The sequence below is a fragment of the Oncorhynchus keta genome, chromosome 31 (genome assembly GCF_023373465.1).
Source record: "Oncorhynchus keta strain PuntledgeMale-10-30-2019 chromosome 31, Oket_V2, whole genome shotgun sequence".
Classification (NCBI taxonomy): Eukaryota; Metazoa; Chordata; class Actinopteri; order Salmoniformes; family Salmonidae; genus Oncorhynchus; species Oncorhynchus keta.
The window spans coordinates 564,321-588,592 of record NC_068451.1 but is presented as its reverse complement, the minus strand read 5'-3'; the positions used below and the strand labels follow the sequence as shown (position 1 = coordinate 588,592).

The window sequence follows — 24,272 nt, the reverse complement described above, 5'->3', positions numbered from 1 at the left end:
ACACATGGTGACATATGTAAATACAAACGTATCATTACAATCTTTATAATCCACAACTGTGATGCTGATAATATACAGTGTGTTGTTCATAGCAGTGTAGCCATATCATCTTACAGTCAGAAGAACTATAGTCATGAGAGTGTGTCTGTATGTGTATGAGGTGTACGTTGGATTTTGGACAAGCCACAGTGATGGAAAATACATCAGTTCATTCTGTGTTTATTGTATATCATGATATCTGTGAGGCAAGACAATACCATATCTTATGATTAAAAAGACAAACCAAACCTGTTGTATCATTTTAGGTTAACTAAATTTAGAAATAAGGACAGGGGAGAATAAAGAGGATCAGGGGAGAATCAATGTAACTTTAGCGAATCGAAGTTATCAATTTGTACAGTATATGCTGAAACCATGAATATATGTTATGTTAGATGTCATATTACATGATGGAATCTACCATATTCTAAAATGTAACTTATACAGTATATTATATGCAATATGATGAGTAGAAAACTGCTACCTAACCTGTTCACTGCTAGAGTAAAAGCACAACAAACATGTTTTTATTATAAACATAGAGCAACAGGTAGAAGTGTATTCTTAGTACAAAAGTAAATCAGTATCAACGTGTTTTTGAATAGGTGGTTATTGAATCACCATTTACAAACAACAAGGGACTTTGCAGTTATGAAGCCTGCAGCTCAACTCATTCAACCAATTAGGCAACAGTACACAGCTGAAGTCTTGGTGATTATCCACTGAATCCTTAAAGAGAAGACAACTTCAAGAATGGCACAATTGTAGATCACAGAGAAAGATCCCCCCCATTCCAATCTCCTTAATTGTGTGGCTAGAGTCAAATAATTTCTGTGGCACACATAAGAGTTAAATACTTTCTGTGGCACACATAAGAGTTAAATACTTTCTATAGAACAAACTTCACATCAGGATAGGCAACAGCAATGAATAATTAATGTATGTGTGTTATATTAAACATAGAGGAGGGAGTTCTGTAGCACAGGGTTGGTAGAGCATGGCGCTTGTAACGCCAGGGTAGTGGGTTCGGTTCCCGGGACCACCCATACGTAGAATGTATGCACACATGACGCGTAAGTCGCTTTGGATAAAAGCGTCTGCTAAATGGCATATATTATTATTATATTAGTAAAATGTAGGCAACCAATAAACATTTCAGAACAACTACTCTTCGAATAAGACATGGGAGAGATGACGAATTTTGGCAAAGGTATTTATTTATAGACTTGAAACAAATAGCCAAACCGAAAACTGCAGACATTACTAGTGCCTCCACCGCGAACAAACCGACATAAAAAAAAATAAACGCAGCCTAACGTGATCAGAAATCACAACTAGCAAGCAAGTCGCAGCAATGAAGAATTGAGTGCGCGCGCGTTCACGCGATGGGGGGATTCTGGCACGGGGGAGCTTAACCGCACAACACCGGAACCCTCGCCAGACCTCGCCTGGTCTGTCTCGCAAGCGTTCCCGAAAGTCCTCGCGATGTTGCGCCAGTGGGTTTAGAAGAATGAGTGATAGTTTTAGAAAGCTCGATAGCGTAACTATTTATGTTGATGATGTCTCATGCTTTTGTTTTCATTCCAGCTGAGAACCTCGATACATTAGGGTCCGTTCGTAAATGCACAGCGTTTCGCTCCCAGAGCGCACACTGGACGCCCTGGCCAAGAAGTAGGGTTGATCTGAGCGTTCTGACCTCACAATGGCAGTCGAGCGCCCAAGCTCACTCACTAAAGTTGACTAGTTTGCTAGCCACTTCTAGACACAAATGAGAACACCTCACTGATCATTTTAATCGCCCTATCAGAGCTAGTTAGGCTGTTTTCATGCTATCAATAGCGTTAGTGACTATCTGTGCTGCTAGCAACATTTGATTTCATTTTTTTTGCAAACCTTTATTGACACCTGTCATATTCAACGGTGTTGCGCGTTCGTAAATTCATCAGGTATTCTGCTCTCTGGCATACTCAAACGAGATAGAGAACATTAATTTACGATTGCACCCTAAATCGACATTATTGATTGGACGATTAGGACCAATTGGAGTAGAGCACGAGATGTGACGAGTTGACTTTTGTGCTTCGTTCCTTTTTGTTGCGCTTTTGGTGCTGAGGCAGGCAGTGAAGAAGGCGCGACCACACCACTTTGTAAGCATTTGAAGGTAGGTAAAATAACGCTTTTAACGGTAATCATTGGAGATATATTGATGGTAGTCATTACGCGTTCAGTGATGTTTGTCATTTTTGGTGTAAGTAACTTAGTTGTCATTACAAATGTATGGTAATTGAGAATCATATAATGTAAGCTAGCTGCCCTGAACAGCTACTATAGCTAGCTAACAAGCCCTAAGCTAACTTTAGCACACTGCTCGGTTTTATTTTTGGTCACGAGTTTTTGGATTTTTTTCTAAGTTCCACGTTACACGATTTTTTAAAATTATACAATACATTATTGTATTAATCTTAAACGTAAAAAATTGGGCGGGTTTTGCTTCCCAGCGCATTACTCTGGTGATGGAGACTAGGTGGGTGTGATCACACTCGTCTGCGCTTTTTCCCAATTCCTATGTCGTCAGTCGACGATTAAACATAGACTTTCGACCCCACTAAGGACACATTGCTGTGTTTTAACTTACATGTGAAGAGGGGCTTAGTCCGCCAACTGTTAAGATAGCTAGCTACAGTAGCTAGCTAATTTATTCAGGTTGTTAGCCAGTGTCTGTGCCCCTGCTGAGCTGACAGTGCAGCCGAGTCCATTGTCTCCTCAGCACCAGTTTGCTATTCGTGCATTTGAAGGTGGGTTGAGATGGATATCAGTGTCGGTGGCATTTGTCTAGCTATGTCAAGTTAACGTGTGATATTGTATAATCTTTAATACTGTAATGATTCCTAATTGTGTAGTATTTGTTTTTTTGTTTTATGAAATTGAAATCTGTCATGCTGTCATCGACATGAATAGGTTGCGATTACTGTTGGTCGTTTGTATTCAGCCTTTGCTAGTGTTGGTTCCTTGTTTTGAAGCTGGTCTTAAGCGTAGGCACGCCTCGACCTTTAGCTAGGAATTGGCTTTAACTCAATAATTGCAATGATTGCATTTGAATGCTCTTCAATCTGACTGGCAATTCAGACCACACCTCGCTAAGTTCATATTGTTCTCTGACCTGTATTCACAATGGTGCTTTATTGTCTTCGTGCAATAGTCAAATCCAATGTTGAGCAAGAAAACGTTACCTGCTGACATGATATTGCCATGCCAATGGCAAGGTAGAAGAAATTCTATTTTAGTAAGCTTCATTTATGCTCTGGTATTTGTTCCTGATTAACAGGGATGGGGAGGACTTAATTTCCACGCCCTTTTTGTCTCCATTGAAATAGACTATTTTTAACATTTGCCAGCTCTTGTTTTGAACAGGTGCAGTAAGGCTACTTTGAAAGCTATTCTCAATCATTTGTTGTATCACGTACATTCATGCTATATGTCTAACATTAATACAAGTGATCCATCTCCAACGGTCATTTTATAGACAGCAATAACCTCAATTGAATTCTTACTTGGCACATATCAATGGCTCTCCACCTTCAGAATCAATAGTTGCCATTGCTTTTTTCAATCCGTGTTTCTGTTCATTTCTGATTAGCGCATGGATGCATCTTTGATGTATTGTCTTTCTGTCATTAAACCTATGGCTTTGTCTGTATTTTTCCTCCCAGGCATAGCAACCCTCAGTACTCTGCTGAAATGGCATCCTCTGGAGGTAAGTGTTAACATGACAGGCCTTTATTACACTATTACAATGAGCTCCAACAATATTGGGACAGTTACACATTTTTTGTTGTTGTTTAGTGCCCAATAGAAATTAATGGTACATTTTGGAGTCACTTTTATGCAATCAGCTACACTATTGTATTGTTTAGGTGTTATAACTCTGTTATTATCAGTTTGATACATACTTGTATCAACATTGTTGGATTCACTATTTTCACAGAGATCCTGGTCAAGGAGTTGGACAAGCGTGCTTCAGGTCAAGCATTTGAGGTAATCTTGGCCCCCGATGCCAAGGGTGAAATCCCCCTACCTCCCCCGAAGGAGAAGAAGGAGATGTCCCTGGAGGAGATTCAAAAGAAACTGGAGGCTGCAGAGGAGAGACGCAAGGTACCTAGTCAGATGTACACAAATAAGTATCAGGAAATGGAGCCGCATCCACATTACAGGTTTAGTTAATTTATATTTTATTATTTTCTAGCACAGGTTTGGTCCCACTAGCCTACCACTAACTTCCTGTGTGACTTTGATTTTCTAATTTGATCAGAGTCATGAAGCAGAGGTGCTGAAGCACTTAGCTGAGAAGAGAGAGCACGAGAAGGAAGTTCTGAAGAAAGCCATGGAAGAGAACAACAACTTCAGCAAGACGGCAGAGGAGAAGCTCAATCAGAAAATGGAAGCCAACAAAGAGAATCGCACGGCACGAATGGCAGCACTCAATGAGAAATTCAAGGAGAAGGTTGGCCTGCCATTTTTCTCAATCATCTTGACGTCATTTTCTGCAATCCTGAACATAAGAGAGAATTTCAAATTGAATGGCCCAGGTTATGGAAATGGGATGTTGGTTGAAATTCCATGTACACTGTTCAAAGTTATACTTAACTAATCAGGATAACTTATGTGATTTTCTTGTTTTTATTCATTCTAGGATAAGAAGCTTGAGGAGGTACGAAAGGCAAAGGAAACAAAACCAGAGGGGGAGAACTGATTTTCTTTTGTAATAATTTTTAAAAAACGTGTGCAAAGATATCTTTTTGTTCTGTTCAATGACAGTATTATATTTGTCATTGTTATTCACCCTGTTTGGATTAGTTAGGCTGTCCATTGTTGCTTTTGTTGTGGATGTGTAAGTATTTCTTCCCCCACCTCCGGTAGATTTGTGTATTGCAGTTTATGACCTTTGAAATAAGCAGCGTTTTTACCTATAAGGAAGCATGCCACGCATTGGTCCTTATCATTGTGAATTGCATAATATAAGTAAATCCTTGTACCTTGTAAAACTGCGTTTATCTGATCTTAATAAAGTTGCAATTGTTCTTTAAAACCTCTAAAAGTCTTAGCCGTTGTGGGTACTAAGCTAACATTTTTTTTATTTTTTAAAGATGGCCATGGATTATTTAGCCTATTTGATTTTGATTTAATAATATTTAATTTGTCCTTTACTACTATATAGCCCATAGAAACGCATTGAATAACACATTCATAAATGCCATTCAAAAATGAATCACAGGGAATAAGGTTTTGAAATGTCTGTTCTATATCTAGGAGATATAAGAAAGCTCAGGAAATATATATATGTATTAACACATTTATTAATCCCTTATTTTTGTTGTCATAAAACAACCTCCATACTTCTATTCGTTTGTATGGGTTACCTTCAGACAAGTCCCGTGGGGAGCAAAATGAGCAAAATGGGAGAACACCATCGTGTACTTAAACTGAAGGATTTTGATGGGGATTTTTATATTATGTTACTTAGCCAATAGACTCCTTAAGGATTATTAATGGTCTTCATTTATTTGTGCCTTTTGGGTTGCAGACATTTACTTACACACCTTCTGTATTGGTGCACACAGATACTACACTAGTAATTCCAATTTGGTAATTCTAATTTCGTCATGCAAATTTGATAGTCATTTTCAAATGGATCCCACAACATAGTAGATGTTAGTGGATGAATAGTGTAATTATATCACCCTCAGAATTTCAATTATGTTATCTTCATCTTTTACCTAAAGATTGGATAGAGTTAATTGCCATGTTTGTTTACTCATCATCATAATTTTTATCTAGATGTTCTTGTTATTCATTCCATCTATGTTGTGATATAAGGTCTTGATAGTGGTACTGGTAAATATAACGAACTGCTACAGTAAAAAAAGGCAAATCATTCCTTTGACTCTACTGACACCGAGTGGTAATAGCGCAAAGCTATAATGTAGAGCAACAGTAGTTGGAAGATGAAATTAAGATTTCTCTTTCACACATTTTGGCAGTGTATAGACAGTGTCTTTTGGGCATATGAGTAATATTGTTTTATCATTATAAACAATGAAATGAACATAATGTGTTTTGTTGAATTGTTTCACTGATCAAGTGTTCAAATCAAATCACATTTATTTATATAGCCCTTCGTACATCAGCTGATATCTCAAAGTGCTGTACAGAAACCCAGCCTAAAACCCCAAACAGCAAACAATGCAGGTGCAGATGCCATATTCTATTGGAACTGGGAGGTTTGCCGTTCAGGCCTAAAATTTGGTTGAATTGGTGCCTACGCTTACAGAGTGCTGGTATGTAGCCTACTGATTGTATGGCCACAGATGGTCCCTCCGCAATGCCAGCATGTTGACAAACAGTGCCTCTTCAACCTTAGGAGGCTGAATACATTTTATTTAGAGAAGTCTGGTCAGCCTAAATTCTTGGACATCATGTTCTGGTCCCTTTATAGTTAACCTACCTCACCTCTATAGCACCTCTATATAAGCTATGTTCACAATCATTTGTCATGCTAATGGTTAATGTTATACTAAGGAGGTATCGGCAGATGTGATAAATAATATAATAATAATATATGCCATTTAAACAACATATATTACTGTATAAGTCCTTCCAAGAAACAAAAGACACTTGAATATTTACCCCATCTCATCTGTGCTCCAACAAGTATGAGACCTGCACTTTGAGCAAGTTCTAAAATAAGCCATACATTTCTAGAGTAATAAAAAAAGCAATGAGGATGAGGTACTGTACCATTCATCAACAAGGGAAATGTACATGATACAAATGTGTGGAAATACAATAATTACACAATTGGTACACAAATAGATTTTTTAACACACTAAATATGCTTTCTACCCTAGCTTTGCTTAAACAAACACCTGAAAAGTTAGTTTGGAGTGCATTTTTTGTTCCTAAATACATTTGAAATGTATTGGAAACAGGTTACCAAGTCACATACCAAGCATGAAACATGTTGAAATTGCAAACAGAATGTGTTAATCTTGTGTGAAATTTCTGGTCGGGCTCTTGCCTATATTGTTTTAGAGACACCTGTTAAGTCTGAGAAAGATATCCACCATATGACAGTAGGCTGTGCATATCTATGTGCACTTTATGTAATTGTACAATAACGTTTTTGTATTGTACAATTACCATCCACATAAAGAGGTCTCAGCAGGTGGTATTGTCAGCCTTCACAGAAGGGGAGACAGCTGAGACACCTCTGCGAATTGTTTTGAAGGTCTGGGCTGGGTCTGACTGAGTATATACAATGCAAGCCTTTCACAGATGCATCCACAGTGTTTCATACAAAGACACATTGTCAATGGTACCCACAACGTGGGAGGAGGGAAAATGTGAGCCTTTATACAGTGACTGGACTATGGAGCGATTCAAAAAATTTGCCTGACTTGATATACAAATTAGTTTCAGTTTACTGTGAACCATATTGGTGGTAAACGAATGATAGCCAAACTTGAGCCAAACTTGTGCTGAGTTCGTCATTTCACATGTGGGCTAACTTCTGAGTTTATTGGTTTAGCACTCTGGTAGACACCCACATTTAAAGTCACATCATGAATGGATCAGAATGAAATGACACTGTAATAAATACCAATAACAAAGTGTCAATGCCAAAGCCTATTATTGTTTTAGGAGGGGAACCAAACAGCTGCTAACAGCTGATAGTGATCTTGCTTTGCTAAAAGGAAATAGCAAAGTAATTGTACCAATAAATATAGTCCTACACACACACACACACACACACACACACACACACACACACACACACACACACACACACACACACACACACACACACACACACACACACACACACACACACACACACACAGCTCTCCAAAAGACTTTCAAATCAGTAAAACAAATACATAATTTATATGATTCTTCATTTTCAGAGCACACACTGCATTTCATTCCCTGACAGTGTGCAATCAGTCAAATAAGACCTACGCTATTGGTGAGAATCGGATGAAAAGACAGGAACAAAACACCATATCTGACTGCTGATTGGTTAGAACATCTGCTTGTCAAAGGCTCGTGGCTCTTTGACTACCGATTGCGCCTTGATAAAAATCAGACGGGCGCTCCACCCGCACAAGAATAATCATACTTTAGTAATTTTATTGATCAAACAATATTATTTATATTTGATGTATTAATGAATAATCCAAATTATTCACTATTCAAGGTTTTGCACTGATACTGCGTTTGCCTTCTTCAGGTAGGTTTATTTCTTATTTCTTTATTTCTTATGGTTTTCAGCACTATGGCCACGCCAGAATATGGTCGCATAAAATGTCAATGTGCATGCGGATAGACCATTTTAATAATGTGCATTTGTATAGAAGACTCTGTTTTAGTACATCTCGGATAACATGTAATATAGCAGCTGTCAGAATGGGAAATTGAAGTCTATTCTGTATGCAGTTTACCCCTCCCTTATCATATGTCGGCTTAATTCTGTCGTTTTACAGAAATACCCAATTTGTGTTCATATTAGGCTACGTCGATAATTAGGATAACATATTGATCAGTCGTTTCCATGCAATTACCGATTGTTAGCTAGTAGGCTAAAATACGCCTCATTGTTGGATGTCTTGAACAAATACTTTACATTAGAATACCATTCTATAGTCTCAAAGCTTCTGGATTCGTTTATACTCGAGGAATTTTTCAGCCATGAATATTTTAAGACAGCTAGGCATGCAACCAATGCACAAATCTGAGGGTGGAGACCGGCAGGATGGGGAATATGTTTACATAATTCTCTTCCCATTCAACGATTGCTCCATGATACCATTTTTCCTTAGCACTCAGTAATTTACGTGGTCTCCTCTTGTCTCCTTAACCTTTTCCACGCCTGCATGGTCATGGAAGGACAAGGGCAATACAATTCTCAGTAGAATCGGCATTCTTTCGCTTGCTCGGCTTTTTGTAGATGCATGCAAATTAAGTAACAAAAGGGAGTTTGAGGAAGCTGTTTCATTTACTGAAGGCTATTAATATGCACCCCGTGAGTAGGCCTAGGCTACAGCGTTTACATATTTGCACTGCTGACACTGAAAATAAATAATACATAAGAAAACACAGTACATAAGTAGCCTAAAGTACACTGCATTATTTCTGATATTTTTTGTACGATTTTATTTCAGATTTTAGACAATAGACATAGACAAAAGACAATAGACAACTTAACATTTCACAGATATATATCCACTAAACTAGACATTACCTTGGCTGGGACTTAATGCCCAACCTTCAACATAAAAAAAGACAAAAACACCAACACAGACATACAGTTCAAATAAAAAGTTTGGACAGACCTACTCATTGATGGGTTTTTCTTTATTTTTAATATTTTCTACATTATAGAATAATAGTGAAGACATCACAACTATGAAATAACACATGGAATCATGTAGTAACCAAAAAAGGTGTTAAAGAAATCTAAATATTTTTTATATTCTTCGAAGTAGCCACCCTTTGCCTTGATGAAAGATTTGCACACTCTTGGCATTCTCTCAGTCTTGGCAATCTCTCAATCCCCTATACTATGTTATTACAAAAAAAGGTTTGCAATTCTCTAGTACAGCCAATATTGAAGACTTTTAAATGCTTCTCAAAGATGCCCTCTGGTGGTCAAACTAGCACTAACTAGAATTAGCAACAATGGTTGACAATTAAATAAAGTGCCCTAGATTCTGCAGCAGCCAGCAAGGTGTGCTGCAGTATGACGTAACTTTTACAGGAAGAACCACTGTAGGAAGGAGAGGAGATTTTGGTAATTTCATCCCCACCTGTCCACTAAAAGACCAGGCTCACCGGTAGGAGCGAGTACTCTGGTGGGAGAACGTTTCCTCTCCCCTTACTCCCATCCCTTTTCATGCCATGTTGCTGTGGGGGAACCAGTCAAAATCTCCCCGGGTATTCATGGATGCTACCCTGGCATCCGAGCTGGATATCCCCACAGTCCCTCTCCATTCCCATGGATATTAGAGCACTGGACGGGCGCTCTATAGGCCCGGTCACCCACAATACTACCCCCATCAACCTACTCGTGTCAGGGAACCACAGCGAGACGATGCAGTTCCTGCTCATTAAGTCTCCTCAGATTCCCGTGGTATTGGGATTCTCCTCGCCCGTTCTGCTATCCCCAGTTCCCAAAGTCAGTGCAGCCTGCCCCAGGACATCTTCCTGGGGGCTCGGAAGTTGCCCCGGATCTCTCCGCCATTCCCCATTCCAGGACCTCCGGGAGGTGTTCAGTAAGGCCCGGGCCACTTCGCTTCCGCAGCACTGACCATATGACTGCAGGATTGACCTTCTCCCATGCACCACTCTGCCCCGGGGACGACTGTTCTCTCTGCGGGTCTGGAGACCAAGGCTATGGAGACCTACATTGAGGACTCCCTAGCTGCAGGGTTCATCCGTCCTTCTGTCTCCCCCGCCGGCGCAAGTGTCTTCTTTGTAGAGAAGACGGACAAAACCATGTGCCCGTCCATCGACTACCGGGGTCTCAACGACATCATGGTGAAGAACCGCTATTCGCTACCACTCATCTCCTCGGCCTTCGACCCGCTCCAGGGGGCCACTGTGTTCTCCATGCTAGACCTACGGAATGCCCACACCACCTGGTGCGGATACGGGAAGGGGACGAGTGGAAGACTGCCTTCAACACGAGCCGGCAGTCACTACAAGTATCTGGTCATGCAATTCGGCCATACCAACGCCCCCTACTGTGCTCCAGGCTCTGGTTAACGATGTTCTCCGCGACATGTTGAACCGGTTCGTCTTCGTCTACCTCGATGACATCCTCGTCTTCTCCCGCTCCAAACTTACATTGTAAAACCTCTTAAACGTTCTTACAACTTTCTTACTCCACCCATAACTGTTGGACTTTAGAACACTCGCAGAAGGCATGAATTATTGAGTCGTTTGTTTTACACTCAAGACATTGACTCTACCGTTGTGCTGTCGAATTTGTGTATTTTGTCTCTTGTATAATATATTCTATACATTAGTTTATACTTGATTAAGCTTGCATTTTTGTTAGCTGTAATTTTGTTATTTATGCTTCAACAGTTCTTTTTAGGTCTTGGTTCCAGTATTTTATATATATTTTTCAATTAGTGTCAGTTGGATAGGCTCTCTGCAAAGTTTTGTAGGCTATATCTTACCTATCATATGAGTATCCTTTTCTGACTCAAAGAAGAAGAATCAGAATCATAAAACACGGGCCCGAGATAAACATCCGAGTTAAACATCCTTTGCTTTGATGTCCAAAATATTTCAGATTGAAATTTCATGATATAAAACTTTTAAATTGCAAATAATTTTAAAAAGTGCACTGCTTTATTTCCAATGTAGACCTTATAAAGATGTGTTAAATGAAATAATCTAACAAGCTAATCTACCCCCTCCACCCACCCCCATTACTAAGCCAAAGCCAAAAAAGCAAAGCATTGTAATGCAACACACGATTAGGGTCTAAATCCTCTCGCTTGCAATCAGAAATGACAGCTCATGGCCAGATAGATATTATTGACTGACTGTGAACTCATTCTCTGCCCTCATCTTCCGTCTTTAGTTTGCCATGGCGACCGTGGTGATGGAGCAGATTGGTCGCCTGTTCATCAATGCTCAACAGTTGCGTCAGATTCCTCAGCTGCTCGAGTCGGCCTTCCCTACTCTGCCCTGCACCGTGAAGGCCCATGATGTGCCCTGGGTGTTCCGTGAGCCTCACATCCTTGGAGGCTACAGGCAGCCGGAACACAGCTGGCGCTACTACTTCCTCACCCTCTTCCAGAGGCACAACGAGGCACTCAACGTTTGGACCCACCTGCTCGCCGCCTTTATCATCCTGGTCAAGTGCCAGGAGCTGTCCGAGACAGTGGATTTTCTCCGTGACCCCCACGCCCAGCCCCTGTTTATTGTCCTCCTCTCAGCCTTCACCTACCTGTCGTGCAGTGCCCTGGCCCACCTGCTCAATGCCAAGTCCGAGCTCTCCCACTACACCTTCTACTTCCTGGACTATGTGGGCGTGGCCATCTACCAGTATGGCAGCGCCCTGGCCCACTTTTACTATGCCATCGAGGAGGGCTGGCACACCCGGGTGCGAGGGATCTTCCTGCCCACCGCAGCGTTCCTAGCCTGGTTCTCGTGCTTCGGCTGCTGCTACGGCAAGTATGCCAGCCCGAGGCTGCCCAAATTTGCCCACAAGCTGTTCCAGGTGGTGCCCTCGGGCCTGGCCTACTGCCTGGACATTAGTCCCGTGCTGCACCGCATCTACAGCTGCCACCAGCAGGAGGGGGGCTGCTCCAACCAGGCTGTGGCTTACCACCGCTACCAGGTAATCTTTTTCCTGGTGAGCGCCTACTTCTTTGCCTGCCCCCACCCAGAGCGCTGGCTGCCCGGGCGATGTGACTTCATTGGCCAGGGCCACCAGATCTTCCACGTGTTCCTGGTGCTGTGCACCCTGGTGCAGATCGAGGCGACACGCATAGACTACATTGAGCGGAGGCCCCTCTACGAGCGTCTCCACGGCAACCTGGCCCATGATGCAGTGGCGCTCTTCATCTTCACGGCATGCTGCAGCGCGCTCACTGCCTTCTATGTGCGGAAACGTGTGCAGGCGGAACTGTGCGAAAAAGAGAAGTAGGAGCTGTCAGGACAGAGGGAGAAAGGAGGATAAGGGAGAAAGACTAATCTGATTTACACTGGAAAGCTAAAAAAAAAGACAAGAGATTAAAGCAATTAGACTGTTCATTTTGTAAAAACAGTGACCTGCTGTTTTTTAAATTTTTTAATTTTTAATTTTTTTGTGGCCTGCCAAATGACATTTTAAACTGGCAACATTGACTGTCTTGTGATGTTGACCTTCCAGGAAGACAGAAAAATCCTGGTAGTTTCTGTCTGTCACATCACAAGCAGTCCCTGTAACACTCCAAAAAACATCTTTGCACTTAAGATGAAGGTCGGAATTGAGACTTTTTTATTGTGTTGATAATCCTATTCATTTTGCACTCTCTACTGTGAGATCACATGTCATGGCCTGGCTAGCGAGTCTGAATGACTGTTTGACTACATACTGTACTGTACAGACTGACCAACACCAGGCATGACACAGACCATCTCAATAGAGGTATGCAGGAAAGAATGGAAAGAATAACCTTAAGTGGATCATCAAATAAATAATTACAATAGTTTAATAATTTCACACCAGCTTTTATTTCTTAAAAGTACAATGTGAGTTTCAAAGCTATTTGACTCCCAAGTCAAATGTTAACGCTTAATGAAGACCAGTATTCTTTTTTTTATTCCTTGGTTATCTCATGATATTCCAGTGAGCTGCAGTCGACACCTCCAAATGCTGTCTCCCCTACTCATTCTCTCTGTTTTATCTACCATTTTCTCTGCCAATTTTCTCCAAAGCTGGGTTTGCTCACTGATTGAGGTGCCTATACGTGCTGTCAGATATAATAGACTGGCAGTTAGACTGGGCTAGAGGCATACCGCGCACAATTTGCAAACCAAACAGAACATTTCTCCTCTAAGACGCATACATTGGCCATTTTACTAACATGTGGATTGATCATGTCAAAGAACAAAGCTGGCACTCTTAGGATAGTTGGCGTAAGAAATGGATGGAACTATGTGCCCAAGATGACTATGATGTCTCTTTGTCATTGTGATAATATTCCTTTGTATTCAAAGGGATGGAACTTCAGCTTTTGCCTTTTCACACCCAATGATGTCAATGCCTTTGTGTATATTGTTCAGTCTTTTCATGGACTTGAAGTCGGAAGTTTACATATTCTTATGTTGCAGTCATTAAAACTCATTTTAAAAGACTCCACAAATTTCCTGTTAACAAACTATAGTTTTGGCAAGTCGGTTAGGACATCTACTTTGTGCATTACGCAAGTAATTTTTCCAGCAATTGTTAACAGACAGATTATTTAACTAAAATTCCCTGTATCATAATTCCAGTGGATCAGAAGCTTACATACCAAGTTGACTGTGCCTCTAAACAGCTTGGAAAATTCCAGCTGATGCTTCTGATGGGCTAATTGACATAATTTGAGTCAATTGGAGATGTACCTGTGGATGTATTTCAAGGCCTACCTTCAAACTCAGTGTCTCTTTGCTTGACATCATGGGAAAATCAGAAGAAATCAGCCAAGACCTCAGAAAAGAAATTGTAGACCTCCACAAGTCTGGTTCATCCTTGGCAGCAATTTCCAAACGCCAGAAGGTACCACGTTCATCTGTACAAACAATAGTATGCAAGTATAAACACCATGGGACCACGCAGCCGTCATACCGCTCAGGAAGGAGACACATTCTGTCTCCAGGAGATTAATGTACTGGTGTGAAACTTGCAAATCATCCCCAGAACAGCAAAGGACCTTGTGAATATTCTGGATGAAACCGGTACAAAAGTATCTATATCCACAGTAAAACGAGTCCTATATCGACACAACCTGAAAGGCCGCTCAGCAAGAAAGAAGCCACTGCTCCAAAACCGCCATAAAAAAGTCAGACTATGGTTTGCAACTGCACATGGGGACAAAGAACATGCTTTTTGGAGAAATGTCTGATGAAACAAATATAGAACGGTTTGGCCATAATGACCATCATTATGTTTGGAGGAAAAAGGTTGAAGCTTGCAAGCTGAAGAACACCATCCCAATCGTGTAGCACGGGGGTGGCAGCATCATGTTGTGGGGGTGCTTTGCTGATGGAGGGACTAGTGCACTTCACAAAATAGATGACATCAGTCAGGAAGTTGAAGCTTGGTCGCAAACAGGTCTTCCTAATGGACAATGACCCCAAGCAAAATATCAAAGTTGTGACAAAATAGCTTAAGGAAAGTCAAAGTAAAGGTATTGGAGTGGCCAACACAAAGCCCTGACCTCAATCTTTTGGAAAATTTGTGGGCAGAACTGAAAAAGCGTATGCGAGCAAGGAAGCCTACAAACCTGACTCAGTTACAACAGCTCTGTCAGGAGAAATGGGCCAAAATTCACCCAACTTATTGTGGGAAGCTTGTGGATGGCCACCCAAAAAGTTTGACCCAAGTTAAACAATTTAAAGGCAATGCTACCAAATACTAATTGAGTGTATATAAACTTCTGACCCACTGGGAATGTGATGAAAGAAATAAAAGCTGAAATAAATAATTCTCTCAACTATGTTATTCTGACATTTCACATTCTTAAAATAAAGTGATCTTAACTGACCTAAGATAGGGAATTTTTACTCTGATTAAATGTCAGGAATAGTGAAAAACTGAGTTTAAATGTATTTGGGCTAAGGTGTATGTAAAGTTCTGAGTTAAAATGTACATGCCTTGGAGCATGTCTCTTTACGTGTATTGCTTTGCTTGTGTTTGCTTGTGTTTGATTCAGATGTGAATGTGTTTGAAAGCGTGTCTTTGCACTTATTTCTTATGTTCAAGACCCCTCTTAAGAACATTGTAGTCCGTTAACGTCCTCTCAAGTCCCTTAAGGTGACATTTTAAGTCTGTCACACATCAATGAAAGGTGAAATAATTGCTCACAAAAGAGCAGGATTTATTTTAAAACCTAATTTTATGATGTCCATGAAATGGTGGCAATAATTGTTTAGAGCTAATGTAAACAATACATTTATTACACAGGTATTCAAATCAGGACCCAGAGAGAAAAATTCCAACACTAATTTTGGAAGAAATGCCATTTAAAATGTTCATTTTATATTAATAAGAAAATGTTGCCCCTAGTGTTCTGTTGTGAAATGTCTCGTAAAATTAACGTAATTTTATATGTGCTGATCAAGTTTGAGGTGGCATTGAACTTTACAGACCTGAGACCTGGGTTTGGGCTCAGCCAAAGTCACTGATAATGTCACCTACAAAGCTTAGGCTAATATCTAACAGGTGACGGAAAGGTTAAATCATGACTGATTTACAGGTAACTGCCAAAATAAAGGAAACACTTAAGTGAATGAGGGATACAAAGTATATTGAAAGCAGTTGCTTCCACGCAGATGTGGTTCTTGAGTTAATTAAGCAATGAACACCTCATCATACTTCAGGTCATGTATAAAAATTCCCAGTTGCCTGTTATTTTGGCTTCCATGGCTAGAAGAAGAGAGCTCTGTGACTTTGAAAGAGGAGTCTCAAAGGAGCATATGGGGTTTATTAAAGTAAGTGTGTGTGTGTGTGTGTGTGTGTGTGTGTGTGTGTGTGTGTGTGTGTGTGTGTGTGTGTGTGTGTGTGTGTGTGTGTGTGTGTGTGTGTGTGTGTGTGTGTGTGTGTGTGTGTCAGTCACCATATCTCAACCCAATTGAACACTTAAGGAAGATTCGAGAGTGGCGCCTGAGACAGCGTTTTCCACCACCACCAACAAAACACCAGATCATGGAATTTCTCATGGAAGAATGGTGTCGCATCCCTCATATAGAGTTCCAGATACTTGTAGAATTTATGCCAAGGAGCATGGACAATGTTCTGGTGGCTCGTGCTGGCCCAACGCCCTATTAAGACACTATGTTATTTAGGCAGTTCCTTGAATTTTAATTGTTATGGTCTCACTGATAAAGGGGTTGCAATGACTAGAATAAAATTATTGTGACCCCTAGTATTCAAACTACCACTGTAAGCGCCATTCCTAACACAAACCAACTCTGAATCAGATAACTTTTCACCTTGATACTACAGACTCTCACTATACTGCACAGAACCTAAGGCATGGAATCTTGATTAATCTGTTGCAAAAAGGTTGAATATGGGCTCGGATGGGACCAGAGTTTTTCTTATCAGGTCACATGGTTTAAAAAAAACTCCTGAACTTGGGGAGGGTGAAAACCATGTCAAACTGCAGCAACCTTGTACTTGTTCATATTAAAATAAAGACTAGGGAGGTTTCCTATACACAGACAAAGCAACATCATGATTGGACAATAAAACTCACAGGGCTGAGCTTGTTTTATGCAGGTTTGCATTGTGTAGTCCAGCCCTATGCAACTGTAGGCCGAATTACACATTTACTCACAGTCTATGTAGCTATTGTGTTTATTGATTAATACGCCCTGCATAAATACATCAAACAAACACAATGTACAAAATTACAAAACATATTAAGAAAAACAAACATTACTCTGAACTGGCCAATGGCCCCAGAATATCTCATTTTAGAGAGCTCTGTAAGTTGTTTCACATTAACAACTAGATGCTGTTTTCCATTGTGCCCTTAGGTTTATTACTGGTGATGGTTATAGAACTCACCATTATTTTATTTTTTTAATCAAAAAATTGGGTTGGATGTATGTAACAGATGAGCAGCATTTTCTTGTGTTTATCAACAAAGCACTCATGCAGAAACTTCCTATGTATCTATCATCATTAATTCAATTTAGACATACAAATGATCAAACCCGGTCTCAGGCTTGGATAGCACTGGAGGCCCCTCTGGTCTCCACAGAGTTGGGTAAAGCTGCTTTTTGTTTTTTTTGCACCCTTTATATGTAAATGATGCTGCATGCATATAGATAATATCCCCATAGTCTAAAATAGACATTTAAGTGGCCTGGACAATTCCCTTCCTTTAACAAAAGTCAGACGTGTGTCATGACGTTGCCCTCTTTGGGTACAGCAAGCCCCATCCCCCTCTCCCTGTCTCCTACACACAGGCTTCTGTGGTCAGAGAGAGGTCGTAAATTCCTGGAGGATATTAATCTCCTCATGGCCACAGTATACAGACAGAGTGAATTTTCATAGAGAACAAAGGAATTTCTTCCACTTCACAGAACTTGAGGTCCGAACAACATTTATGTTCTGGAGAAGGTATAACAGATCGGTGTAGAATCCAGCTACAAACTGGTCCATTTGGTACAATTTGGTGAAACTCATGGAAGACAATACGACCACATTACCATAACGCTGTTTATATAACAGCCTCAGATATGAGGTTTACATCTAATTGTTGTATAAGATGAATGAGTGAGGATGATACTGTTTGTAAAATTGTGTAATGTGATTTTGGACTGTTTAATGAAGGAAACTCCAATTCCTTTTTGAGTTTAACTAAATCAGAGGACCGTGTATGAGCCCAGTTAGGGTCTGGCATACTGGGACAGGCCCTTTTCTGCAACTCCCGAATAAAACCCCCACTTTGATAATTTCTCAACTGACCATGTTTCCCTCAATTGCGAGAGGACAAACGTTTGAGTAGACTGCTGAATCTTTTAACCATCCCACGTGGTTAACTCTGAGACTATCGATACTGACAGAATAAGTACAAGTCTTTGATATGAATTACTAGTCTGCAGCTAGGAATTCGGTATCATTGAACACGAAGACCGACAACCGCCGAAAAATCTATCCATAACAACCTGAATGAATGTCACTCTGAACTATCCATTCTAACCACGACAGAGAGGGCGGACAAACTCTCCAACAGAAACTAAATTTTCAACAGAGATCCCCGACGACACAATGAATGTAAATATAGATATTGATTGCAATTGTTCCACAATGAGTGAGCGTTCATGTGCAAAGGATGAGCATTTCAATTGTTATAATTATCAACTGTGTGTTGTCTTATCTCAGTCGACCCCCACTCCCCTGTTGTACAACAAGCCGCGATGCCGGTTTAGCCCACTGGGGCACATTCCCCGATCATTTCTTGTAACCATATTTACTTTGTTTGTTTGTGTGTGCACTTCTGTGATTGTTTAGTTAGTTAATAAATAAATTATTTAAGACAATTGATGTATGGATGACTCATAGTGAAGACTGGGTTCGTGCAGATAACCAACAATTTACGATGTTTGGAAAGAGACTAACGTGAGGTAAAGAAGAATTCATTAATCAGAAGACTATTGATCAGATAAGAAAATATTCTGAAAAGTTATATTAGGAAAATTATAACTTTGTAATCTGAATATTTTCCTTGGTGCCCCGACTTCCTAGTTAATTACAGTTACATGATTAATCAGTTTAATCGCATAATACTAATTACAGAGAATCTTTTATAAAAACTAAAAGTCTTCATTTAATGATAGTAAAGACACGACACATGTTTGTTTCTGTAAAATAAATCCCAACCTTGAACTTCAACTTCTTCACCAGCTCAGTAACATGTTTCAGATACCAATATATTTGTAGGAAGGAACTCGCTCAATTTGTGTACCATTCAAACTAGTCATTACAAATTAATTTAAATGACACTTATATGTGACTTCTGCTATCAGAATACAAATATCGCATTGAAAAGACTGGTTGAGTGCTTTGCTTTGTGGTCTGATTGTGTTCAGATCTGTCTGACCACTTCAGGAGGTGGTCAAGGATGCATTTCTCCTCAGTCTGGATGAAATCAGGCTATGGCAAGTGCATACAGTGTGCTACGTGATCAGCACTCCTCATGCAATTCTCCAGAAAACGTGTTATTTGGGACCGAGAGCCAGATTTTCATGATAACGTTGGAGTAAATACGTTCCTAGCGCGAGAGGAACGTATTTGCTGGCCTCATAAATGCTAGCCAGCTAGCTAATATTTAGAAAAACATTTTGTTTTATTTGGCTAGCTACAGTAGTTAGCTGCTGCCGTCTGTTGTTGTGTTATCATATTTTGCCTATGCCACCATTTGTATAATGCATACTGGCATTTGAATATTGAGCGGGAAAAGGAAATATCACATTTACATAAGTTTACTAAGTACTTTGTTGAAGCACCTTTGGCAGCGATTACAGCCTCAACGTCTTCTTGAGTATGACACTACAAGCTTGGCACACCTGTATCCTGTTAAGCTCTGTCAGGTTGGATTGGGAGCGTCGCTACACAGTTATTGTCAGGTCTCTACAGATATGTTCAATCAAGTTCAAGTCTGGGATCTGGCTGGGGCACTTGAGGACATGTATTATTCATTTATTTTTATTTAACTAAGCAAGTCAGTTAAGAACAAATTCTTATTTACAATGACGGCCTACCCCGGCCAAACCCTAACCTAGACAACACTGGGCCAATTGTGCTCCGCCCTATGAGACTCCCAATCACAGCCGGTTGTGATATAGCCTGGAATCAAACTAGGGTCGAGTAGTGATGCCTCCAGCACTGAGATGCAGTGCCTTAGACCACTGCGTCACTCGGGAGCCCCATTCAGAGACTTGTCCCGAAGCCACTCCTGTGTTATCTTGGCTCTTAGCTGAGGGACATTGTCCTGTTAGAAGGTGAACCTTCACCCCAGTCTGAGGTCCTGAGCTCTCTGTAGCTGGTTTTCATCAAGGATTTCTCTGTGCTCGTTTCATCTTTCCCTCAATCCTGACTGGTCTCCCAGTCCCTGCCGCTCAAATAAATACCCACAGCATGATGCTGCCTCCACCATGCTTCACCGTAGAGATGGTGCCAGGTATCCTCAAGACCCGATGCTTGGCATTGACGCCAAAGAGTAATTTGTGGTTTAGTACGTTACCCTGCGTCACTGATTCATTGCTACAGACCACCGCAAGGGGGAGGTAGATTACAGACTATGCATTTGGGTCCCAAGGCCTAATGTGTCTCTACCTGACAATTAATGGGCGAAGTTATACTTAAATCTGAACTGGTTTTGCAGCACGTAGATTCCAGATTGCCTTGGCCGATCGCTCATCTTCAACTGTCAGTGAGTCAATAGCTTGAATAGTCTCGCTGGAAATGGAATACCATGGTAGATGCAGTGTTTTTGGTTGATTACCAGGCGGCTTTGGCGAAGAGTCAGGTGTAGCGCGACCTGTTTAAATTATATGAGCAAAATAATCTACAATTTAATTTGGAATGGCAAGCCAGACAAGACTAAAAGGGCCTATTGTCTCACCCCATGTTCAAGAATGGCCCCCATTATTCAGATTATAACCGCTCACTTTTAACCGCTCACTTTTGGTTATTCGAAAATGAAATCATCTCTAAAATATCGTTATTTTCTAATCAAGGACTTGAAAATGGGATTGTGAACGTTTCCAGTCTGAGAATGGATTAATTACAGTAATTTATCATTCATCCATTATGGGCTATTAGCAGGACAATAGACTCTTGCCAAGAAGGATGATAAGGGGGAGAATTGTATCGTTAAGGATGAATGTTTTCAGTTGATGCCAAACAAGTTCAAATGGGTTTAAATCAGGAGACCTACATGTAGAGATACATTTTTTTTATTTAGATATACTGTAGGCCTACCGTAGGTTTTGTAGGTTATTTATGTTTATTTAACCTTTATTTTACTACTTAAAGGTTACTTTTCCGTCATCGTAAATAAGAATTTGTTCTTAACTGACTTGCCTAAAATATGTACAGTGGGGCAAAAAAGTATTTAGTCAGCCATCAATTGTGCAAGTTCTCCCACATTTTTAACATTTTTTTTTAACCTTTATTTAACTAGGCAAGATCAGTTAAGAACAAATTCTTATTTTCAATGACGGCACATAAAAAGATGAGAGAGGCCTGTCATTTTCATCATAGGTTCACTTCAACTATGACAGACAAAATGAGAATATCCAATAAATGTCGTTCCACTTCAAGATTGTGTCCCACTTGTTGTTGATTCTTCACAAAAAAATACAGTTTTATATCTTTATGTTTGAAGCCTGAAATGTGGCAAAAGGTCGCAAAGTTCAAGGGGGCCGAATACTTTCGCAAGGCACTGTATATTATATATATATATATATATATATATATATATATATATATATATATATATATGGGAGGTGGGTGCTATTGGTGGTTCTGTCATTTTCAATCAACAGGCAGACAGTCGCGGAATGGAGACTTGAAGATGATAAATGCAAAGTCCACCCACAGCTGCTCTCTTCGCTCTTGAAGCATTTGCAGTGCTAGTGCATGTACTGCATCTTTGTTTCTCACTGTGCCAATAATGATATGGCAAGCAGAGTTTCTTTGCAGATTATAATAAACATGACAATAACAGTATCTTTAGATAATGTAATGAAAAGTGGGATATTGGACATGGAGAACATCAGGTGGATCCAGGTCTGGGGAAAGGATACGGTCGGCTTCTCGGAGCATGGCATAACCCCTAGATCCTCGAGAACAGGAGCAGAGTAAAATAAAAAGGGGAGGAGATAGAGGTGTAGAAGGATCCAGAAAGAAAACACACAGATTACAGGTAGATCAGGGGCACGTTGAGCAGGACACAACATTTTGGTCATCCATTGCTTACACCTATCCAACACGCTAAGGTCTACACAAGTTCATAGGGTCTAAGGGATTGATTTGGGATTCAGGGACAGGCTCTTTCTCAATTTGTCTTTCTTTGATTCCTCACGTCCTTTCTCTCTGCCTCCTTTTCAAAACATTTGGAGGAAAATATCTGACATTCCTCGCCTCAAACCACCTGCAATCCATTCTGAAGAAGCGAGAGGATGCAAGGTTGTAAAATCTGAAAAGAGACACAATCACTGAATGCTGTCACACAACTATAATTCTGTGGGAAAATTAGGAAAAACTCCTGTGCAGGTGCACAGATTCTTACCATTATCTGTATGGGTGCTGACAAATTTGCTTTGCCTTCACGTTGCAATATTGTTTAAAAAATAATGATATATATATATTAACCTTTATTTAACTAGGCAAGTCAGTTAAGAACAAATGTTTATTTTACAATAATGGACTAACCATCCCCTAACCCGGACGACGCTAGGCCAATTGTGCGCTGCCCTATGGGACTTCCGACCACGGCCAGGTTGTGATACAGCCCGCGATCTAACCAGGGTCTGTAGTGACGCCTCTAGCACTGATATGCAGAGCCTTAGACTGCTGCGCCACTCGGGAGTCCTATATCTCACACTAATGCTTGTGTTCACATCATATCATTGAGTCTGCGTTTAAATATATGTATTATGTACATCAACACATACATTCACTCACCCATTTATCAGTAGATGACTGCATTACTCTTTATATTGCAGGCTAAATTAAATTTAATCAACATAAAAGCATGAGTAAATGTGAAAAAGAGGGAAAGGTCCTCTTTGGGAAAATAGTTAAATGGACATTAAAAAAAATGGAGGACCAAGGCAGTCTTTATATATTTAGTGTCAAATACTTTGATTGTTATGGCATGTTTTTTGATATTTTGAACATGCCATCACAACAAATGCATTTTAAGACTAAACATATGTGCCTTGGTCCTCTGTTTTTTTGATGAGTAAATGTGTGATGAGTTTGAAATGGTTATTCATTCAGCACTTCGTTGCTGACTTTGCTATGGTTGGTCGCCATCGCCTCGTCTGTACTTGACATTTCATCTTGATGTATGTTGATTGTCAAATGTGAAAAGGAATTCTAGCCCAGCTTCAAGACCGAGATGTGTATGACATTATTACACTAACCCGGTATTGGAGGGCTAAAGGACTGTATTATTCTTAGGTTGCTGGTTCTGTTTGTTTGCCATTTGCTCAAAATGATCATTATCTGGCTAATAATGGGGGCTTCAAGGGGAACAAAAATGGGCCAGTATGTTTGAAATGCCAGAGCTATTTCTGGTTCCAGTCCACCCCTGGCAGGAGACAGAGGTGAATTTTGTTTTTAGAATGAAACATATTCAAACATTATTTACATGTGATAACTGCAAGGACATCCAAGCAAAGACAATGTGCCTATGAGCATTAAAGTCTTGAAAACATGAACCTTTGAATGAGGAAATGTCACATTACATTGTTTTGACTACTTCAGTGGATATCCTATTGCTGTATTTGTGGAATTATTCCACGGTTATCAATGTAGCTTAAGACGTCTAGACGCCTGCATTGCAGGTTATTGCTATTTATGTCGGCACAAATGTGTTGCAGTAAATACCATCTATTAGTGTTTTTGGAATTGAAGCTTGTGGGATATTTTTTTTTATTCAAATGAGAGAAAATGTGTGCTATAACTTCAATCATTACCACTAGTGGGCAGCCTTGTCAAGCAAAAGGTTCTGGTAAAGGGATAACTGCAAGTATTACATTATTTTTCATTTAGCAGGCACTCTGATCTACAGCAACTTACAGTACTGAGTGCATGCATTTCATACTGTTTTTCCATAGTGGTCCCTTGTGGCAAATTAACCCACAACCCTGGCGTTGCAAGCGCCATGCTCTACCAACAACCAGCTGGGCCACACGGGACTCACAAGCATGTACAGTAGGCTACTGTG

At 40.3% G+C, this 24,272-nt stretch overlaps 2 protein-coding genes across 3 annotated transcripts; both read left to right on the top strand.

The window, feature by feature from the left end:
• Positions 1-2,035: 2,035 nt before the first annotated feature.
• LOC118364165 (stathmin-like) lies at positions 2,036-5,134 on the top strand. 2 transcript variants are annotated; one of them, XM_035745416.2, is made up of 5 exons: positions 2,036-2,200; positions 3,750-3,793; positions 4,025-4,191; positions 4,349-4,540; positions 4,730-5,134. In XM_035745416.2, the coding sequence occupies exons 2-5, from the start codon at positions 3,778-3,780 to the stop codon at positions 4,787-4,789; spliced, it is 435 nt and encodes a 144-aa protein (XP_035601309.1). In that variant the 5' UTR covers positions 2,036-2,200; positions 3,750-3,777; the 3' UTR covers positions 4,790-5,134. The 2 variants fall into 2 exon arrangements, with proteins under 2 accessions (XP_035601309.1, XP_035601311.1); XM_035745418.2 differs by lacking the exon at positions 2,036-2,200 and adding an exon at positions 2,680-2,834.
• Positions 5,135-8,195: 3,061 nt separating this feature from the next.
• LOC118364164 (membrane progestin receptor alpha-like) lies at positions 8,196-17,142 on the top strand. Its single transcript, XM_035745415.2, has 2 exons — positions 8,196-8,326; positions 11,690-17,142. Exon 2 carries the CDS (start codon positions 11,696-11,698, stop codon positions 12,758-12,760), a length of 1,065 nt encoding a protein of 354 aa, XP_035601308.1. The 5' UTR covers positions 8,196-8,326; positions 11,690-11,695; the 3' UTR covers positions 12,761-17,142.
• The last annotated feature ends 7,130 nt before the right edge of the window (positions 17,143-24,272 follow it).

Bases quoted from the DNA above. Each gene is read 5' to 3' on its own strand.
- LOC118364165 (XM_035745416.2), top strand. The intron at 4,192-4,348 runs GTACCTAGTCAG...TAATTTGATCAG, and splicing joins CTGCAGAGGAGAGACGCAAG to AGTCATGAAGCAGAGGTGCT. The intron at 4,541-4,729 runs GTTGGCCTGCCA...TATTCATTCTAG, and splicing joins ATGAGAAATTCAAGGAGAAG to GATAAGAAGCTTGAGGAGGT.
- LOC118364164 (XM_035745415.2), top strand. From the start codon at position 11,696: ATGGCGACCGTGGTGATGGAGCAGATTGGTCGCCTGTTCATCAATGCT.